Here is a 21,427-nt window from a genome sequence, read left to right as displayed (position 1 = left end):
AGCATATGATTATGCTGAGCACAGGTCTGGATAAATAAAAGCCACTGTTAATTCCTGTGACCTTGCTTTAATTTTATAGAAACTGAGCTGCGGCCGGGCACGGTGGCTCAAGCCTGTAATCCCAGCACTTTGGGAGGCCGAGACGGGCGAATCGCGAGGTCAGGAGATCGAGACCATCCTGGCTAACACGGTGAAACCCCGTCTCTACTAAAAAAATACGAAAAACTAGCCAGACGAGGTGGCGGGCTCCTGTAGTCCCAGCTACTCGGGAGGCTGAGGCAGGAGAATGGTGTAAACCCGGGAGGCGGAGCTTGCAGTGAGCTGAGATCCGGCCACTGCACTCCAGCCTGGGCGACAGAGCGAGACTCCGTCTCAAAAAAAAAAAAAAAAAGGAAACTGAGCTGCATTGGTTGGTTTCAGGAGATCTATGTACATCCTAAAATATGTATAGTATTGCATGTATGTATTTGTGCTTAAGTACATTTGGGGGACAGAAGAATCATGGTTTATACCAGATTCTCAAAGATCAGATTTGCAAAATCTGGTGGCAATATATACTAAAATAAACATAATGCAATACTTTACACACACCACCCCCCCAACAACAAAAAAAAAATAGAAAAGCTTAAGAATGACTGCTTTATGGGAGTCCAACAATCAAGAAGCTATTATTACTCAGAAATACTTTGCTTGTTATTAGCAAATACTGTTCCAGGTTGGTGGTGGTATGTTGGCACAGACACACAGTCTAAATAGCCAGGTTTCCTGTGGTTAACAGAGAAGGATTAACACGCTTGACTACTTAATTTTCCTTTTATTTCTAGTAGGTTAAAATCTTTTATTAAAATAGCTTCTAGTGTGTAGGGGGATAGCTTCATAATGCTTTTCGTAATTACATATTTTCAATAACTATATATTTTTAGAATAGTTTCATTGTGATTATAATTCATATACCATACGGTAAATCCATTTAAAGTAAATAGTGGTCAGGCGCAGTGGCTCACGCCTGTAATCCCAGCACTTTGGAGGCTGAGGCAGGTGAATTGCCTAAGGTCAGGAGTTCAAGACCAGCCTGGCCAAGATGGTGAAACCCCATCTCTACTAAAAATTAAAAAATGAGCTGGGCATGGTGGTGGGTGCCTGTAATCCCGGCTACTCAGGAGGCTGAGGCAGGAGAATCGCTTTAAGGCAGAGGCAGAGGTTGCAGTGAGCCGAGATAGCGCCACTGCACTCCACCTAACTCAGCCTCCTGAAGTGCTGGGATTACAGGTTTAAGGCACTGTGCCTGACCATTTATTTTTATTAACAAATACTATTCCAATGTATGGATATACCATAGTTTATCCATCAGTTGATGGACATGGTAACTATTTTAAATTATGTCTATACAGAATATAATGTGTCCATAGCAAAATCTGTATTTTCCCTCCTAAACCTTCTACTTAAGGCCTCCCCATCTCAGTAAACGATGTTATTATTCACCTAGTTGCTCAGACCAAAAACTTTGAAATCATCCTTGAGTCTGCAAATGCTGTTGGTGGTACCTTTAAAATAGATCCCACATCTAGCCATTTTCAACCATCCCCATAGCTACTACACCCTAGTCCAAGTTACTGTCATCTCTTACCTGAACTGTTGTAAAATCCTAATTGGTTTCCTGCTACTACTTCCACTCTTGGTCCCCATGGAGCAGCGGAAGGATCAATTTAATACCTAAATCATTTTGTGTCACTCCCCTGTTCAACACCATCTGATGGGTGCCCATTACACAAAAAATAAAATCCAACTTCTTACCATGACCTAAGAAGCCAAGAACAATCTCATCCCTGCCTGCATCTCTTCTCTTATTCTGGCTCTTAGCCACATTGACCTTCTTGCTGTTTCTCAAATACGCCAAAAATATGTTTTCGCTTTAGGAACTTTGAATTTGCTGTTCCCTCTGCCTGAAATAGTTTCCCTTAAGATAACTATTTGGCTCACTCCCCACCTAGATTTCTGCTCAGATACCTCAGGTCTTCCCCAATCACCCGATCTATGGCCCAGCGTGGTGGCTGACACCTGTAATCACAGCACTTTGGGAGGCGGACGGATCACTTAAGGTCAGGAATTCAAGACCAGCCTGGCCAACATGGTGAAACCCCGTCTCTACTAAAAATACAAAAATTTATATATATATATATATATATATATATATATATACCTCTTCCCGCCCAGTCACAAATAGAATAATCTGGGCCCCAGACATTGTGCTAGTTTTTGTGAAACCTCACTCATACTTTATTGGCTTTACTCTGAAAGTTCCACCCTTCCTAATGCTCAGTAATTTAGCTATATCAAGGATAAATGGGCTGGGCACAGTGGCTCATGCGTGTAATCCCAGACCTTTGGGAGGCCCAGATGGGTGGATCACCTGAGGTCAGGAGTTCAAGACCAACCTGGCCAACATGGTGAAATCCTGTCTCTACTAAAAAGACAAAAATTAGCCAGGCATGGTGGCGTGCACCTGCAATCCCAGCTACTCGGGAGGCTGAGGCAGGAGAATCACTTGAACCTGGGAGGGGGAGGTTGCAGTGAGCTGAGATCGCATCATTGCACTCCAGCCTGGGCAACAAGAATGAAACTCAGTCTCAAAAAAAAGGATAAATGTATCATTTAAATCACTCATTCCTTTAGCAATCATAGTTTTTACACATTATTCTTAAGCAGAGCTTGGAATTAGAAACAGCTTGGTCAGAAAGTACTTCCCAAAAGAATTATTCCTCTTTTAGATATTTCAACTAATCTCTTAAACACATTCATAATGTATTTTCACCATAATTGCCTAAACCTGCATTCAACCAATAGTATCCATTTTCTTTCTCTACATCACCTACCATAAATATAACCTGCCTTTTTTTAATCACTTTCTTAACCTTTTTTTTTTTTTTTTTTTTTTTTTGAAGCAGGGTCTTGCTCTGTTACCTAGGCTGGAGTGCAGTGGTGTGATCATGGGTGATCATGGCTCACTGCAGCCTTGACCTCTCAGGCTCAAGTCATCCTCCCACTTCAGCCTCCCAAGTAGTTAGGACCACAGAAATGTGCCACCACACCTGGCTAATTTTCTTTCTTTCTTTTTTTTTTTTTTTTTTTTTTAGAGACGGGGTCTTGCCATGTTGCCCAGGCTGGTTTCAAACTCCTGGACTCAACCAACCCTCCTGTCTTGGCCTCCCAAACTGCTGGGATTATAGGCATGAGGAGCCATTATGCCCAGATTTTTTTTTTTTTTTTTTTTTGAGTGACGTTTTCCCTTTTTTTCCACCAAGCAGGCTACAGTACAGTGGTGTGATCACAACTCCACCTCCCGGCTCAAGCAATCCTCCCACCTCAGCCTCCCAAGTAGCTGGTCCATAGGCCTGCACCACCATGCAATAATTATTTTATTTTTTATTGTAGAGATGGGGTCTTGTGTTGCTCAGGCAGGTCTCAAACTTCTGGGCTCACATGATTCTCCTGCCTTGGACTCCCAAAGTACAGGGATTATAGGCATGAGCCACCCACCCAGCCACTCCCTTCTTATATCCAACTGAGCTAGTTCTGTCAATCTTTTCTTTTCTTTTCTTTTCTTTTTATTTGATACGCGCGTGATCTCGGCTCACTGCAACCTCCGCCTCATAGGTTCACGCCATTCTCCTGCCTCAGCCTCCCAAGTAGCTGGGACTACAGGCGCCTGCCACCACGCCCGGCTAATTTTTTGTATTTTTAGTAGAGACAGGGTTTCACCATGTTGGCCAGACTGGTCTCAAACTCCTGACCTCAGGTGATCTGCCCGCCTCAGCCTCCCAAAGCTGTCTGTCTTTCTTAATATCCCCCATCCTTCTGTGCTCTTCCATTCCCGCTGCTGCTGCTCCTTGCCAATAAGCCAAAACTAGAGTCATTAGTCCTTGGAAAACAAGTAGGGGTTGGTGATTCTAGGCAAATATATAAAGATCATTTTCTACAATTCTTTATACCTCCTTTTATTATCCACTCCCCTGAAGGAGGTGAAATTTAAACAGAGGGATGTTTTGTTTTGTATTGTTTTGGTTTCACTTAAGTCTTTTATTGAAATATACATACAGAAAAGTTCACATAAATGTGTAGCTCAATTTTCATACACTGAACACACCCATATGACCAGCACCAAGATGAAGAAACAACTTTACCAGCACCTCAGAAACCCTCCTTGGGCTCCCTTCCAATCACTACCTTCAAGGGTAACTGCTCTCCGGATTCTAACAATATTGACTAATTTTATTTTAACAGAGTTTTTGCAGACAAATGGAAAAGGCTTAAATTGGGAAACATTTGAGGAAAAGTGCTTCTTAGAAGCTTGAAAGAAAAAGGAAAAGAAACTGGGAAGGAGAGGTCTAGGCAATCTAAAAAGAAGTAAAAGGAAGAGAAGAAGGGAGGAAAAAAAAAAGGAAAGGAGGAAGGGAGAGGGAATGAGGAGGGGAGGGAGAGAAAGTAGAAATCTGAAGAGAGGCAGCAGTGGCTCACTCCTGTACTCCCAACACTTTGGGAAGCCAAAGCAGAAAGATTGCTTGAACTCAGGAGTTTGAGACCAGTCAGGGCAACATAGTGAAACCCTGTCTCTATTAAAAATAAAAATAATCAGACAGACGGGTTGGCACACATCTGTAGTCCCAGCTGCTTGGGAGGCTGAGGCGAGAGGACCGCTTGAGCCCAGGAGTTCAAGGCTCCGGTGAGCCATGATCACACCACTGCACTCCAGCCTGGGTGACACAGTGAGACTCTGTCTCTAAAACAAACAGCAACAACAAAAATATGAAGAGAGGCCGGGCGCGGTGGCTCAAGCCTGTAATCCCAGCACTTTGGGAGGCCGAGACGGGTGGATCACGAGGTCAGGAGATCGAGACCATCCTGGCTAACCCCGTGAAACCCCGTCTCTACTAAAAAATAACAAAAAACTAGCCGGGCAATGTGGCGGACGCCTGTAGTCCCAGCTACTCGGGAGGCTGAGGCAGGAGAATGGCGTGAACCCGGGAGGTGGAGCTTGCAGTGAGCTGAGATCCGGCCACTGCACTCCAGCCTGGGCGACAGAGCAAGACTCCGTCTCAAAAAAAAAAAAAAAAATATGAAGAGAGATAATCATACTACCTAATTGGCTGCCAGAGAAACCTAACCGTGACACTCTTGTTAAGCTAGCCTTCTCCACCTCACTCCCCCCTCAACTCCCACATTGCCCCTCTAATCTCTCCCCATTTAACATGATTTTAAGGTGGAAAGCCCTCTGCTCCAACTCTCCCTCTTTAGGTGACACATTAAATTTCATTAGTGATATATTTTGGGGGGTTAATAGTTGCCCTTCTTTAGCTGAATAATTTTTTTTTTCTTTTGAGACAGAGTCTGCTCTGTTGCCCAGGCTGGAGTGCAGTGTTGCAATCTCGGCTCACTGCAACCTCTGCCTCCCGGGTTCAAGTGATTCTGCTGCCTCAGCCTCCCAAGTAGCTGGGATTACAGGCATGCACCACCATGCCCAGCTAATTTTTGTTACTTTCAGTAGAAATGGGGTTTCACCACTTTGGCCAGACCGATCTCAAACTCCTGACCTCAGGTGATCCACCAGCCTCGGCCTCCCAAAGTGCTGGGATTACAGGCTTGAGCCACCGTGCCCAGCCACTGCTTAAATACAATAACAAGGAATAAACTGCTATTACAGTGGCGGACACATGATAGATGTTAGTTAGACTCTACTCTTTCTATGATTTTCTCTAGGGCCTTCCCTGGGCCAGTATGTCAGTGTAGCTATTAATTAAAGCTGATCTGATTACTTAATCTAAATGTAAAATGGCAGCTGAGAATGTTGGTCTGGTATCTTTTGGGTATATACTAGCATTTTAGTCAGGAACTTTAATACAATGGAAGGTAGGTAGGGGTGAGATATTTATGAGAAGAGAGGCTTTTCTGTTCTCAGGAGAAAAACCATAAAAGACTTTGAAATGGACAAAAACATTCTTGAGCACTGTCTAGAGGAGTCTTTGAAATTATCTAATCTATGCCTGTCATTGTCTTTGAACTATATTGCTGTGTAAATAGACAAAACTTTTGGCAGTGCAAGGAATTCTTATACAGAGAGACACAAATGAGTTTTGTCAAGTCAGATACAATTTATTTTCACCCTGTGAAAGAGTTTATTCCAAACATTACATTTTATGTCCTGTGGATATTGACCAATCGTACATCTATTAGCAAATTCATTTCAACATCCCTAATTGAATAAATATGTAAGTCTTCTGATTCTTTTTTGAGACCAGTTTCACATCTTACTAGTTTCCTTTTTTTTGTTTTTTTTTGGGGGGGTTGTGGGGCGGGGTTTGCTTTATGAGATACAATCTCCCTCTGTCCCCCAGGCTGGAGTGCAATGGCATGATCTTGGCTGACCGCAACCTCCGCCTCCCAGGTTCAAGCAATTCTCCTGCCTTAGCCTCCTGTAGCTGGGATTACAGGTGCCCTCCATCACGCCCAACTAATTTTTGAATTTTTATTAGAGACGGGGTTCTGCCACATTGGCCAGGCTGGTCTCAAACTCCTGACCTCAGGTTATCCGCCCTCCTCAGCCTCCCAAAGTGCTAGGATTACAAGCATGAGCCACCGTACCTGGCCCTCTTAGTTCCCTTATTTTTATGAGTTATGATTTTATCTTTTTGAAATTTACCTTTAACCCTGCACTATTCTGATTACTTGGCTACTTTCCTTAAGCTACATGTAAGGACAGCCCTGACTGCAAAGGAGACAAGGACAGGACAGGGCTTGATTGTGTTCCTGATATTCTCAGTTTGGCCCATCAGAGGGTGCTAATGGTATGTGTTTTAAACCCAGCCATTGGCTGGGCACGGTGGCTCACGCCTGTAATCCCACACTTTGGGAGGCAGAGGAGGATGAATCACTCAAGCCCAGGAGTTCAAGACCAGTCTGGGCAACATGGTGAAACCCTGTCTCTACAAAAAACACAAAAATTGCCTGGGCATGGTGGCACACACCTGTGGTCCCATCTACTTGGGAGGCTGACGTGGGAGGATCACCTGAGCCCAAGAGGTGGAGGTTGTGGTGAGCTGAGATCAGGCCACTGCACTCCATCCTGGGCAACAGAGCAAGACTCTGTCTCAAAAGAAAAAAAAAAATTAAACCCAGCCATTTCAATAGTCTCACAATTTTTTTTTTTAAGACAGAGTCTCACTCTGTTGCCCAGGCTGGAGTGCAGTGGCACGATCTCAGCTCACTGTAACCTCTGCCTCCCAGCACTTTTAATCCCAGCTACTTGGGAGGCCAAGGCATGAGAATCCCTTAAACCGGGGAGGCGGAAGTTGCAGTGAGCCGAGATGGTGCCACTGCACTGCAGCCTGAGCAACAGAGTGAAACTGAGACTCTGTCTCAAAAAAAAAAAAAAAAGAGAGAGAGAGAGAGGGAGAAAGAAATTAGAAGCTCCCTTTGTCTTCATAAAACCCCAAAACTCTAGCATGACTGTCAAGGCTTCTTAGGACCCCAGCAACGTGAAAAACTGTCTTGCTACTTCACACAGTTTCCCGGATCAGCCTTCTTTCCCAACTTTCCTCTGGGAGCTTTTCAAAAATATGTATTTCCAGGCCCCAGTGTAGAGATGCTGACTCAATTGGAGTGACATAGGGCCAAGAGATTCTGTATTTTTATAAAGTTCCCTGGGAGCTTCTAATCAAACAAGTTTGAGAACCAGGGATCCACGTGGAGGTTTCTTATGGTTTTGTGTCTCTTCACATGTGGCTCCTTCTGCCTGAAAAATGTTTCTTCACCTTTTCTTTTTAATCTGAATAATTCCTATACTGCCTTCAAATGTCACATCCTCCAGGAAGCTGCCTTTGATACACTTTTTCCAGTGTAAACTGTCTTTATCTCCTCACTCATCTGTGAACAACGTGAAGAGGCCGTCCTTTATCTTTGCATCCACAGTGCCCAGAAAAATACCTAGCACATAGTAAATGCTCAGAAAGTTTGTTGGATGAAAGGAGTCTCTTGCTGCACTAGCAGAACCTCATTCCCTCTAGGGGAACTCTTGCTACAATTTCCCTCTTCTTTTCCTACTGTCCTCTGTCAGGGGTCAGTCACCCTCTGTCTGACCTTTTATAAGATGAGGTGGTCCTCTAAATTGTTTTCCCTTCCTCTCTCCCCTTGCCAGTCTCCAACCTTCCCATTCATCCTCATAATCCCAGCTTAGTTTCTATCCCATCTGAAATGTTCCGTAACCACCTTACCCAGAAATGATCCTTTAAACACTGAACATACAAATCATTTGATAAGCGTCGTATAGTTGTTTCTACATAGTATGTGTTGGAGATATACAGCTCATGCCCAAATATGGGTCATGGTCACCCTATCCTAACCTCCTCCCAATTATTATGCTCTAGGACTTCAACATTTGTGGCTTCCCACTTACTTGATTACATCAAGTGACTTATTTTTTTTTTTTTTTCGAGACGGAGTTTTGCTGTTGTTACCCAGGCTAGAGTGTAGTGGCACGATCTCGGCTCACTGCAACCTCTGCCTCCCGGGTTCAAGCAATTCTCCTGCCTCAGCCTCCCGAGTAGCTGGGATTACAGGCATCCACCGTGCCCAGCTAATTTTGTATTTTTAGTAGAGACGGGGTTTCACCATGTTGGCCAGGCTGGTTTTGAACCCCTGACCTCAGGTGATCCACCTGCTTCGGCCTCCCAAAGTGCTGGGATTACAGGCGTGAGCCACCACACCAGGCCATCAAGTGACTTTTTTTTTTGAGACCGGAGTTTCACTCTTGTTGCCCAGGCTGGAGTGCAATGGCGTGACCTCTGCCTCCCAGGTTCAAGTGATTCTCCTGCTTCAGCCTCCTGAGTAGGGATTACAGGCATGCACCAACATGCCTGGCTAATTTTTTTTGTATTTCTAGTAGAGACGGGGTTTCTCCATGTGGCCAGGCTGGTCTCGAACTCCTGACCTCGGGTGATTCGCCTGCTTCCACCTCCCAACGTGCTGGGATTACAGGCGTGAGCCACTGCACCCGGCCTTTCAAGTGACTTTTATAACCATGCCATATCTGCCATTAATTACAGTTATTATGGGATAAAGCTTATCATAACCTGTAATTTCTCCACCTAAGATATAAACTAACATTTTAGTCTCATTGCAACCTCCTACTCTTCAGTCCCTCTCATTCATTCCCACCAAATCTGAGCTTCATCTGTCTCATGTGAGACAGTTCTTCAACACCTTCTTGTTCTCCTAGTTCATCTGTCTCATTCCATCTTTTGTAAAGAACCTAGATGCTGTGGTCAGCTGTTTCAACAAACGGGCAAACCAATCTCTAGACTTCCTTATTGCCCTCCTCCCACTGTTCCCTCTCTACTAGTCCTTTGACCTAAGCTGTTTTTTCCATTCCAAGGCAGCCAGGAGTCACTGACCAAAGTCACAAAGCCATGCTGATTGGGACTACTATAAATTCTAATCTACTATTTAATCTTAGCTCTTTCTTGCTATTTGGAATCATTGCCATTTTCTATAGAACTATTTCCAACCTCCATTTTTTCCTAGATCCTCCATCTCACCCCCATCCTTTTTATTTTCAAAAGACTGACCATACTCAGAAAAACAAGTCCATTCAATGTGACTTTCCTAAATGTTTAGCCACTCGAAATCTCTATACATTTAATCTCCCACTCTTCCTTTATAGTTGCCAAAGTCAACCTGTCTCTCTCCCTCTTGACCTACTAGCTTTCTCTGAGACTTTAATTCTTTCAGTATTGCCTCTTTATTTATTTGTTTATATTTATTTGGAGACAGGGTCTCGCTCTGTTTCCTGGGCTGAAGTGCAGTGGCCCCATCTTGGCTCACTGCAACCTCTGCCTCCCAGGTTCAAGCGATTCTTCTGCCTCAGCCTCCCTAGTAGGTGGGATTACAGGCGCCCACCACCATATCTGGCTAATTTTTGTATTTTTAGTAGAGACAGGGTTACACCATGTTGGCCAGGCTGGTCTTGAACTCCTGGCCTCGAGTGATCCACCTGCCTCAGCCTCCCAAAGTGCTGGGATTATAGGAATGAGCCACTGCACCCAGCCATTATTGCCTCTGAAAGTAAATAATTACATTTTTAGTTTTTCTCTCTCAATTAGCTCATTCCCCTTTTCTTTTTATTTTATTTTATTTAATTATTTTTGAGACGGAGTCTCACTCTGTCTCCCAGGCTAGATAGAGTGCAATGGTGTGATCTCAGCTCACTGCAACCTCCGCCCCCTGGGTTCAAATGATTCTCCTGCCTCAGCATCCTAAGTAGCTGGGATTACAGGTGTGTGCCACCACCCCAGCTAATTTTTGTATTTTTAGTAGAGACGGGATTTCTCCATGTTGGTCAGGCTGGTCTCGAACTCCTGATCTCATGATATGCCCGCCTCAGCCTCCCAAAGTGCTGGGGTTACAGGTGTGAGCCACCGCATCCGGCCTCATTCGCCTTTTCTAAAAACATGCTTGAGTCTTGCCTATTCCCCAAAAGAAAATCTACTGCTACAGCTCTGCCCTTTCTTTGCTTTACTGTTAAATATTGCTACCACTGTTCAATATTGCTACCACCTCCTCACTCCTTAACGTCTTGCGATTGACCTCTGTCACCTCCATCTTTAATTTCTGTATCACATTTAACACTGACAACCTGCCCTCCCTTTCTTCATTTGCTTTCCATGGCTCTTTTCTAATTCTCTCCCTACCACTCTGATCATTTGTCTCTATGTCTTTTGCTAACTTTTCCCCACATTTCTGTCTTGAGATTTTTTTCTTTTTTTAAGAAACAGGGGTTCACTCTGTTGCCTAGGCTGGAGTGCAATGGCATGATCACAGCTCACTGTAACCTCAAACTCCTGGCTTCAGGCGATCCTCTCACCTTGACCTTCCGAAGTGTCGGGATTACAGGTGTAAGCCACCGCACCTGACTGGAACCTCTTTTTTTCCTACGTTCTCCTTTGTAAGCCCATCAACTTCCACAACTTTACTTACATTTATGTGAAAAAGTCCAACATTTGTACATCTTTAGCCTCTACTTTTCTCCCAAACGCCCACACCTACATTTCCTAGAACCCTAAAATTTCAGATATGGAGCTCTTAGAGGTCATTTATCCTAAGTCTTCATTGCCTGGATGTCTCCACCAAATGGTTCATTCGCTTTTAATAAAGTCCATGTTTACAGGCCAGGTACGGTGGCTCACGCCTGTAATCCCAGCACTTTGGGAGGCCGAGGCAGGCGGGTCACCTGAGGTCAGGAGTTTGAGACCAGCCTGGCCAACATGGCGAAACTCTGTCTCTACTAAAAATACAAAAATTAGCCAGGCGTGGTGGCACGCACCTGTAGTCAGGAGGCTGAGGCAGGAGAATCACTTTAACCCGGGAGGTGGAGGTTGTAGGGAACCGATATTGGGCCACTGCACTACAGCCTGGGTGACAGAGCAAGACTCCGTCTCAAAAAAAAAAAAGGTCCATGTTTTCAAAACTGAATGCCTCATTTTCTCTGCTTTTCAGTTCCATTCCCAAATTGACTCCTCTTCTTGAATTTGTTTCTATAAATAATCACCTTGAGGCACACAGTCTTCTCATTCTCTATTCAGTCAGCTGCTAGTCTAGTAGATTCCATTGTCACACACTCTCTTGATTAGGTTCACTATTTTCTATTCTTAACTACCACGTTTCTAGGTTAAATCCTAATTATCTCCCACCTAACGTTTGCAGAGGACTCGGCTAGAGTGCTCATCTCTAGTAGTTTTCTGCTTAGAATTCTGAGTCTTTTTATTCATTACCACCAAATTAATATCTCCATAAATAGCAATTCTTATCTGCCACTCTTTTTTTTTTTTTTTTGAGACGGAGTCTCACTCTGTCGCCCAGACTGGAGTGCAGTGGCGCCATCTCAGTTCACTGCAACCTCCGCCTCCCAGGTAAAATCGATTCTCCTGCCTCAGGCTCCTGAGTAGCTGGGACTACAGGCGCACGCCACCACACCTGGCTAATTTTTGTATTTTTAGTAGAGACGGGGTTTCTCCATGTTGACCAGGATGGTCTCTATCTCCTGACCTCGTGATCCACCCTCCTTGGCCTCCCAAAGTGCTGGGATTACAGGTGTGAGCCACCGCGCCCAGCCTTGTTTTGTATTTTTAGTAGAGACAGGGTTTCACCATGTTGGCCAGGCAGGTTTCGAACTCCTGACCTCAAGTGATTCACCCGCCTAAGCCTCCCAGACTGCTGGGATTACAGGTGTGAGTCACCGCGCCCAGCCAGGCCTGTAAGCTTTCTTTTTTTTTTTTTTTTTTTTTTTTGAGACTGAGTCTCGCTCTGTCGCCCAGGCTGGAGTGCAGTGGCCGGATCTCAGCTCACTGCAAGCTCCGCCTCCCGGGTTCACGCCATTCTCCTGCCTCAGCCTCCCGAGTAGCTGGGACTACAGGCGCCCGCCACCTCACCCGGCTAGTTTTTTGTATTTTTTTAGTAGAGACGGGGTTTCACCGTGTTAGCCAGGATGGTCTCGATCTCCCGACCTCGTGATCCGCCCGTCTCGGCCTCCCAAAGTGCTGGGATTACAGGCTTGAGCCACCGCGCCCGGCCGGCCTGTAAGCTTTCTAAGGGCAGGGACTGCCTTACTATATATGTACCCCGCCCCCTCCAACTAACACAGTACCATCCACATACAGACAGACGCCCAAGAAATGTTAAACTGTGATTCTGGATAGGTTAACTAGTATTAACCGTATTTACTAAATGTTTATCACATATTTACACTGTCCTCCTTGTTTCAAGGAGCTTAGTCCCCAAGGGATCACCCTGATGGAATATAAAAACTTCACATAAGAGTTAAAATACAGAACGTAAGCCATTAGTGTTTTCCAAGAGAACTCGGGTTGAGACTCAGTCTCCCTCTTCCACAGGCCAAGTGACATATCGTAATACCATTGGTGCCGTTTTATTTTATTTTTATTTTTCGCTACAAGGTCTTGTTCTGTCGCCCAGGCTGGAGTGCAATGGCGCGATTTCGGCTCACCGCAACCTCCGCCTGCAGGGTTCAAGTGATTCTCCTGCCTCAGCCTCCCAAGTAATTGGGATTACAAACGCCCACCACCACGCCCAGCTAATTTTTGTATTTTTAGTAGCGAGGGGGTTTCGCCATGTTGGCTAGGCTGATCTCGAACTCCTGACCTCAGGTGATCCGCCCACCTCGGCCTCCCAAAGTGCTAGGATTACAGGCGTGAGGCACCGCGCCCGGCCTGTTAGTACTATTTTAAAATCGAATCTGACCTCCAAATCATTTTCTGGAGCTCGATCATTTTCTGCTAACACTGCGCAAACTTTAATCCTCTCCACCTGATATGAATAAAGGGTTCCATCCTTTCGCTCTCTAGTTTGACGCCCCGCTAAGCCTCTCGGGCGCGGGGCGCTGGAGTGAAGGAAGCCGGAGCCCACCAAAGGGGCAAAAATACCACAGCCAGCAGCCCCGCCCCCGATATCCCCCACAGGCTTCCAATTGGTCCTTGTGTCTCACTCTCTTTCCAGGTTGGTGTTCCAGCTTGCCGGTCGCCTCTATAGAGCCCACCTTTAGACGGCGACTATTGGTAGATCGTTACGTCATTGCCCCATCTACCTCACTCCCACTGGCTCTCATAGGAAGGGGCGGTCGTAACGTCATGGGCAAGGGCCGCCATTTTGGCTGAGCAACACTAGTGACAGGAGCCGAAGCAGCAGCGCAGGTTATCCCCGTTTCCCCTCCCCCTTCCCTTCTCCGGTTGCCTTCCCGGGCCCCCTACACTCCACAGTCCCGGTCCCGCCATGTCCCAGAAACAAGAAGAAGAGAACCCTGCGGAGGAGACCGGCGAGGAGAAGCAGGTGAGGTGGAGGGGGTGCGGGCGGGCGAGCTGGGGAGACCGTGATGGGGTGGGAGACGGTCTCCCACCAGTGCGGATTGGTCGCCATGGTCTCAGGCTCCGCAGGGGTTGGCCACTTTTTGCGTCACGCAGGGTGAGCTTCAACACGACCTGCTGCTTTGGCGCTGGTTTGTTGGGTCCTTTGTCACTCAGTAGTGTACTCTTCCTGATTGGCCAATAGGCCTACTGCTCAACCCTTGGACGCTGTGCTATAATTGGCCGAGCATGGACGTGGGGCGGGTGTTTGGAAAGAAGGTGAATGGAAGGGGTCTAGCTGGTGGTCCTGGGTGTGATGTGTGTTATGGGTTAGTAGAGGTAAATGACCCAGCATCCGGGCTGGGGCCCGCAGCCTCAATCCGCAAAGATAGGGGTCGAGGTAAAGACGTTTAAAAAGGACGAGTATTGGGGGAGGGGAGAAGTGTAATTATTATTATGGCTAGTTTAAGGCGGCAACTTTCTCAAGAGACCTATTTTAGTAGCTAAGGATGGTCTATTGCTCACCTTCAATGAGGACCCAACAAGATCGAAGAGGACTAGAGTTCCAAACAGAATCATGGTGATTAAACTTGGAAAAGACGCCGACAGGGTCGTGAGAAAGACACCACTCTCTTCCCCTAGACTTCCAAGGCAGGGACTTAGTGCACCCGCGATTCCATGATGGAAACTCGCCAAATAAACCCCTTATTGGAGTTTGTATTTGACTTCTAAAATTTAGCACTGGGTTCAGGCACTCATTAAATACACTTGGTGTTATATCTATGCGTGATTTTCAAGAGAAAGGAATATAATCCCACTAAAAAGAGCCATACGTTGACTTCAGATCTTTTCAGAAAGTCACTAAAGGGCAGCAGGGACCACAAGAAACAAAAAGAGATTGACTACAGTAGTGAGAGCCCCTGCACCACCAGGGTAGGTATTGATTTTTTTTTAATGAAAGCTGGTGGGTAAATACTAGTGAGCCTACTGTATCTTTATTTTCCTGAGGTTAAAAACAGTATCATTTTCCTCTCTGTTTATCAGCTTGCTACCATAATATTTGTGGAAATGTTGAAGCAAGGCTGTGCCGTTACTCAGGTGGAGATCTTTGAAGAAGGCCACATAGCTAGCCTCCTCCACAGGGAGACCTAACAGGTGGCTTAGACCCTGAATAAGGAAGGAATTGCTTTGTTGTGTAGCAATTTTTAAAAAGAAAGAAAAGAAAAAAATGAATAAGGAGGGAACATTTAGCAAACTCTTTCTTCTTGTTGTAGAGACGGGGTTTCAACATATAGCGCATGTGGGTCGCAAACTCATGAGCTCAAGCGATGCACCCGCCTCAGCCTCCCAAAGTGCTGGGATTACAGGCATGAGTCACTGTGCCCAGCCCCAAACCTTTTTTTTTTTTAAATTTCTCATGTGACATGTAGGATAGCCTAGGGAACCCCCCTACTCATCCTGTATCACCAGAAGCCCTGCTAGCTCTTTTTTCTCTTTGTCTTTCTTAGCATTTGTGCTGAGTGATATGGCCCATTCTGTGATTAAAGTATTGTGTTTAGTATCACCTTTAGCCCAATACACATAGGTCCCTGGGTGGTTCCTTGGGTGGAGTGTGAGAAGCAGCTTGTCTTTTTCTTCTCACAGTAGTCATCTTGAGCTTTAGGGATTTTAACAAAGGTCTGGCTTTAACAGCAGAGTGGAGATAGCATATTTACAAGTGGGTGGATCTCCAGGAGAAGTTGAGAGTATAGTTGTTATCAAATGTGAGAAGCAGTTGTTTCTCAGTCTTTAATTTTATTTGGCTCATTTGTTTTCTCCAGGACACGCAGGAGAAAGAAGGTATTCTCCCTGAGAGAGCTGAAGAGGCAAAGCTAAAGGCCAAATACCCAAGCCTAGGACAAAAGCCTGGAGGCTCCGACTTCCTCATGAAGAGACTCCAGAAAGGGGTATGGGGCATAATCTCTTACCCTTTTTCTTTGGAGCCAAAGGGGGTTCTGGGAATGAAGTCTGTAGAGGTTCTACTGGATCCTTTCTGGAGGTTTTGTTGTTGAACAGAAGTAGAGAGGAATTTGAAATTTGAAAAGAGCAAGTCAAATTAATGTAAATCCCTAATGTGGTATCAGTTCCCTCCTGCTTTTTGTGTAGGAAATTAAGGCCTAAATTGGAGCACTTGGGTATGTGGGGGAATGAGGGAAAGATGTTAGAAACTGAAATGCAGACTGCCCCCAGGCATTTGCCTGTTTGAGTGTTGGAGGTTTTAGGATTGTGTACTTTTTAAGCATTAGAGATAAATTTTGGGATGCATCATTTCAGAAGAAGATCAAACCATCTCTCCTACAGAAATAAATCCTCAACTTGAAGTGAATCAGTTTCTTCATACCCTTGAAGTGAGCACCAGCCATTAATTATACTCCTGCAACAAACGTATTTTTCCTGTTCAGAGTGGTCCTCCTCACCAAGAGAGAGTCTACTTTCATAGTCATGTAGCTCCTGATCAGATTTTTAGTTCCCAAAGGTACCTAAAGCTGACTGAGGGATTATATTATCTTTAAAAAAAAAAAAAAAATTGGGGCGCGGTGGCTCACACCTGTAATCCCAGCACTTTGGGAGGCCGAGGCGGACGGATCACGAGGTCAGGAGATCTAAACCATGGTGAAACCCCATCTCTACTAATAATACAAAACATTAGCCGGGTGTGGTGGCGGGCACCTGTAGTCCCAGCTACTTTGGAGGCTGAGGCAGGAGAATGGTGTGAACTGGAGAAGCGGAGCTTGCAATGAGGTGAGATCGCGCCACTGCACTCCAGCCTGGGACTCCATCTTTTGAGAGCGAGACGCCGTCTCAAAAAAAAAAAAATTATTTCCTTTACTCTCCTCTGCAATGACTATAAGATTATAAATCATCAAATTGAAGTGTGCTTCTCTGTGTAGATAAAATAGAGGGTGAAACATCCCTGTGGAGGATCCCAGTTATTGAGTCTTAGTCACAGATGATAATGTGATGCTGATTTGCATTTACCTTGCTGGAGGCAAGGCAGGCGTGGGCAGGCTGTCACAGTCATGGAACATGTGTGGGAGCTGTGAGAGTCAGAAGGAAAATACATTATCCTCATGAACAGGCCCAGTTTCTATTCCTGGTCTGGGAGAATAATCATTTTGAGGTTGTTGGCTTGTGGTTGATCTCCTGGTGGCTAGGATAGCCCCATATTTATCCTTCTCTATATCTTACTCATTTCTGTTTCTCCAGTTCCAGGTTATTGCCCTGTACCCAGTAAGGTCCTCAGTTACCCTTTATGAATAAGTGATTTTGGTTGAGCCATCCTATACTGAGTGGGGTACAAAGGATCGTAGGGGCTTTCCCTTGACTCCAAAACTATTTACTCTAGCTGGAAAACTGCTTACGTACCTGAAAAAGTCAGAACACACTGGGGAGAAGACATAAGTACATGTAATTAATGTTAAACTGTGTATGCATGAGGTTAATCAAAGAAGACTTCTTGAAAGATCTGAGTGTGCATGAGGGTTTATAATGGATGTGAGATGTGAGTCTCCTTGTTTTTGAGGAAGGCCAGAGTGCCTCACTCACCTAAACCTCCCTCTTATCTCTTAGCAAAAGTACTTTGACTCAGGAGACTACAACATGGCCAAAGCCAAGATGAAGAATAAGCAGCTGCCAAGTGCAGGACCAGACAAGAACCTGGTGACTGGTGACCACATCCCCACCCCACAGGATCTGCCCCAGAGAAAGTCCTCGCTCGTCACCAGCAAGCTTGCGGGGTAACCTGAGCCCCCCTCTCCTCCCCTTCCTCAACCACTGGACTTTTATATATTATAGGCAGGGATGAAATGGGCACCTAGTCAGATCTTCTCAGCTTGCTAGCCAGAAATTACTGTGATTTTGCTGGGGGCTGCTGAGAAGGTAATGTAGGTTGAAAAGGGGCTCTAAGTTGATTTCTTTGGTTAGATTGAGACTTCCACACACTCTCTGTAGTCCAGGTAGGGCCCAGAAATAGGAAAGGCTAGGATTGGATAATGCTGCAAATGTTTTTTTGTGTGAGAAACTGGAGAGATGTGATTTCTCCTTTTGGGAGAGAATGTCCCAAAATTGATTAGACTGAGCCTTGGGAATAATTTGGCAGGTTTAACATCCCAAGGCTAACCTAACATAGTTGGGAAAGGTAGATTGAATGAGACATGTTTTCTGTGCTTCTAAGTGTTCTGTCCCTTAGGCTGCTATTGCTTCATGTTTCCATTATGGCAGGTTTAGAGAATCCTTAAAAAGAAAAATTGACTTGCTTGCCTAAAACTACAGTGCCCCCTTAGCCTCCATTACTTAGTATCTCTTACAGTTTGCTCTGGCTCTCAAATAATATAAAGATTGGTGAACATTATTCACAGAAAATGGGCACCTTCTCTCTCTTTTCCAGCATGTTGCTTTTGAAAGTATCATGGGATAGTGGGAAGAGCACTGGTTTAGGAGTCAAGCTATCTGAGTTCTCACTCTACTCAGTCCCAGCAGAGCTGATGTATAATCTTGGTTAAGTCATTTATCCTCTCTGGATTTCTATTTCCTCACCTGTAAAATAGAGTTAAATGTATGTAAGATTGATTCTGATTCTGAAGTCATAACTGCCAGCAGAAAAACTCCGTACTGTTCATTGTAAAACGAAAGGTGAGGAAGGCTTGTGGGTGGTGAGTCTCTGCTCTGTAATATTGGGAAAGTACTACAGAGGGGAACCATTTGAGGGATACATGAGGACAGAGTAAATTGAGGTTTGGGGATTATAAATTCAGGCAAGACAACTTTATAGATATCACAGTCTTGAGGATCAAAAAAAAAAAAAATAAGCTAGCCATGGAAGCTTCTTGCCTCTGACCCAGCCCACTTTCCCAGCCTACCTCTGGGCCTTAGCTGCTAAAAAGCTTCTCTGGCAGCAGAGCTGCAGGCCTGAGAAACATGCCCAGTCATGCACATATGTTGACCATGTTTCAGATGCAATCTGATGCCAGATATATTGTTAGGGAAAGAGGAAGAAGGGTAAACTGAGCTAGCCCCTGGGGCTGAGTACTCCTGCAGGGCTGGAGGAGCAGGTTCTTAGAAGATGATTCACCTTGGAGGAAGCTAGGGAAAGTGGTTAGGGAAGGAGAGGAGGAAGACTGAGAAATCTCTGCATTCCCAGAACTCAGCAACCCAGCTCTTGTATGATGAGGAGAGGTAGCCTTGCTCATTCGTGAATAGGTGGAGGAAAGGGGTTGCAGGTGACCCGCATCTTCAATCTAGTTATCACCAGCTTGGCTAGAATCTTATTGAACACAACTTGCTAGTTATGACAGAGAGGGCCAGGGTGAGAACTAATGTTCAAGAGAGCAAGATTCTGTAATCCTCTTGCCCTCCCTCTCACATCACAAATTCTGATATGCCAAACATTTGGCCCAATGAGAATGACTGACAGACTTGCTGATGTGCGTGTCGGGGGATGAGGTGTGTACATACTTTTCTTCTGACTGGCCAGTGTTCAGGCTGTCATTCAGATTGGATAGGAAAAAGTTGGTGAGGAAGGAATGGAGAGAGCAGGATCCCTGGACTCCCTGGTCCCCAAACTCCTTAACTGTCACTTGTAATTGTATATAATTTTTGTGTTTCTTGCTCCATTTCCTCATGCTGTCATCCTTAAAGTCCATGTGGGAAGGGGAAAATGCTGAACACCATTGTATAGTTTCTTCAACTGTCCCAGCCATGTTGTACATAGATATGTCATGTTATTATATATATAAATATATATATAATTTTGTACGTTTTCTTCATCTCCGATCTTCTCGAATTCTGTACTTTTTTTCTTTTCTGTTTGAGCTGCCTTCTCTATCATTCAGCTTGAGTCCTCAAGACTACTGGTCACAATGAGTCTGCTTTTTAGGAAGGAATAGGAGGAGCAGGGAAATTAGAAAAACTGTTGGTCTCACTCTGTCTCTCTGCCTGGTCATCTTCAAGGCTAAGAAAACAAACAAGCTACATTCTGTATTTGCCAGTTTCCACAGCATGAAGTACATAGCTTCCTTAGCAAGGAGGGGTCATTCCAAAATCCAAATGCAAATTGCTTTGATTAAACCTAGATTATTAAATCCACTCAGAACAGCATGTGTGTGGTCTGGTTCTGGCCTCCACACAGTCACCATGTCATCACTGTGCTACTTCAGTCTTTGCAAGTAGCTGTGGCCATGCCTGTGAAACTGAGCCTGCTCTGAGTCAGGCAGCTTACCCACCTGGAAACCTCCAGTTATTTTCATCTTATCTAAAGAATTGTTTTTCTATGTTTGTTATCCATGGATATCCCAGAAAGGCAGATAATGTTGTTTCGTGGATAGGAAAAGACTGAAATTCTCTTTTTTGATTTTTTGCAACTCCCTTATGGATAGGATTCAGACATATGCCAGGTTGCCTAATGGTTGTTAAATGTGGAGGAATCATGGGGTAGAGACTGGGATGGAGTTCAGGGTTTTTTTCCCCTATTACTTGACGTGTTTTTTTTTTTTTTTCTTCTGTGTTCGTCCGCAGTGGCCAAGTTGAATGATGCTGCCCGGGGCTCCGCCAGATCCTGAGACGCTGCCCTCCCCGCACCCGGGTCCTGTGCTGGCTCCTGCCCCTTCCTGCTTTTGCAGCCAGGGGTCAGGAGGTGGCTCGGGTGCGGGCTGGAGAGGCAGAAGCCCTTGCCCGTTGGTGTCCCAGCACATGGAGCCCCTTGGGCTGAGCACCAAGACCTTGAACCTTTTTTGTTTTACCTTTTTTCCAAATAACAGTTGGGAGAAATCTCAGTGAAATTCTGGGGGTGGGGGTGGGGTTGAGAGGGTGGGGTGGGAGATATGGAGGAATATGAATTAGGGCTTGGAGTTGGTAAAAACATTCCTGACTATCCTTTTTAACCACGTGGCTGGTGTGGGATAGATGTGAGGGGAAGGAAGTGGAGTAGACTAATGAAAAGGGGTTCTAGTTGAGCTCTGTAGATAAATGCCTTGTTTCAGTGTGGTTGGAGACCTGGTGTCAGATAAAAGAAACTCCATCCACACAGACAGATGCAAACAGCTCCTCTGGTTCTGCAGAGCTAGTTGAGAACTCAACGTTAATTTTAAAAAGTAGTGTCCTTGAAATAGATTTGCTGTGGGGAGAAGAGCAGTGAGTGTGGGAGAAAGGAGCCGTGAGCATGGGGAACCCCACAGAGCCCAAAGGACTTTCTCAGTATTTGAAATAAACAAAACAAAAACCCATGAAAAAACCCAACTCAGAAATACTCTGAAGCAGTTGGTGTGTTTTATTGGGGTTTGGGAGGGGGAGGAAAACAATACTGAAGACATTGTTAATGTGAGATGCGGCTGAGTTCCCCAATACCATCACTTAGGGAAAGGGAGCAGGAATGTTGGCATAAACCTTGTCCATCCCTTTGTTTCTGTAGCTAATGTAGAAGATGCATCAACCTCAGTTTGTGGCTCACAAGATGAGGCATTTAAGGTATTTGATCTAAACGGTTTCTT

At 45.1% G+C, this 21,427-nt stretch overlaps 1 protein-coding gene across 1 annotated transcript; it reads left to right on the top strand.

Annotated features, from left to right (window-relative positions):
- Nucleotides 1-13,684: 13,684 nt before the first annotated feature.
- Nucleotides 13,685-21,187, top strand: ENSA (endosulfine alpha). Its single transcript, XM_009180539.4, has 4 exons — nucleotides 13,685-13,890; nucleotides 15,725-15,850; nucleotides 17,514-17,680; nucleotides 20,457-21,187. Exons 1-4 carry the CDS (start codon nucleotides 13,834-13,836, stop codon nucleotides 20,470-20,472), a joined length of 366 nt encoding a protein of 121 aa, XP_009178803.3. The 5' UTR covers nucleotides 13,685-13,833; the 3' UTR covers nucleotides 20,473-21,187.
- The last annotated feature ends 240 nt before the right edge of the window (nucleotides 21,188-21,427 follow it).

This window comes from Papio anubis, chromosome 1, assembly GCF_008728515.1.
Source record: "Papio anubis isolate 15944 chromosome 1, Panubis1.0, whole genome shotgun sequence".
Classification (NCBI taxonomy): Eukaryota; Metazoa; Chordata; class Mammalia; order Primates; family Cercopithecidae; genus Papio; species Papio anubis.
Note: the sequence above shows the minus strand (reverse complement) of the source record. Positions and strands in the feature narration are given on the sequence as shown.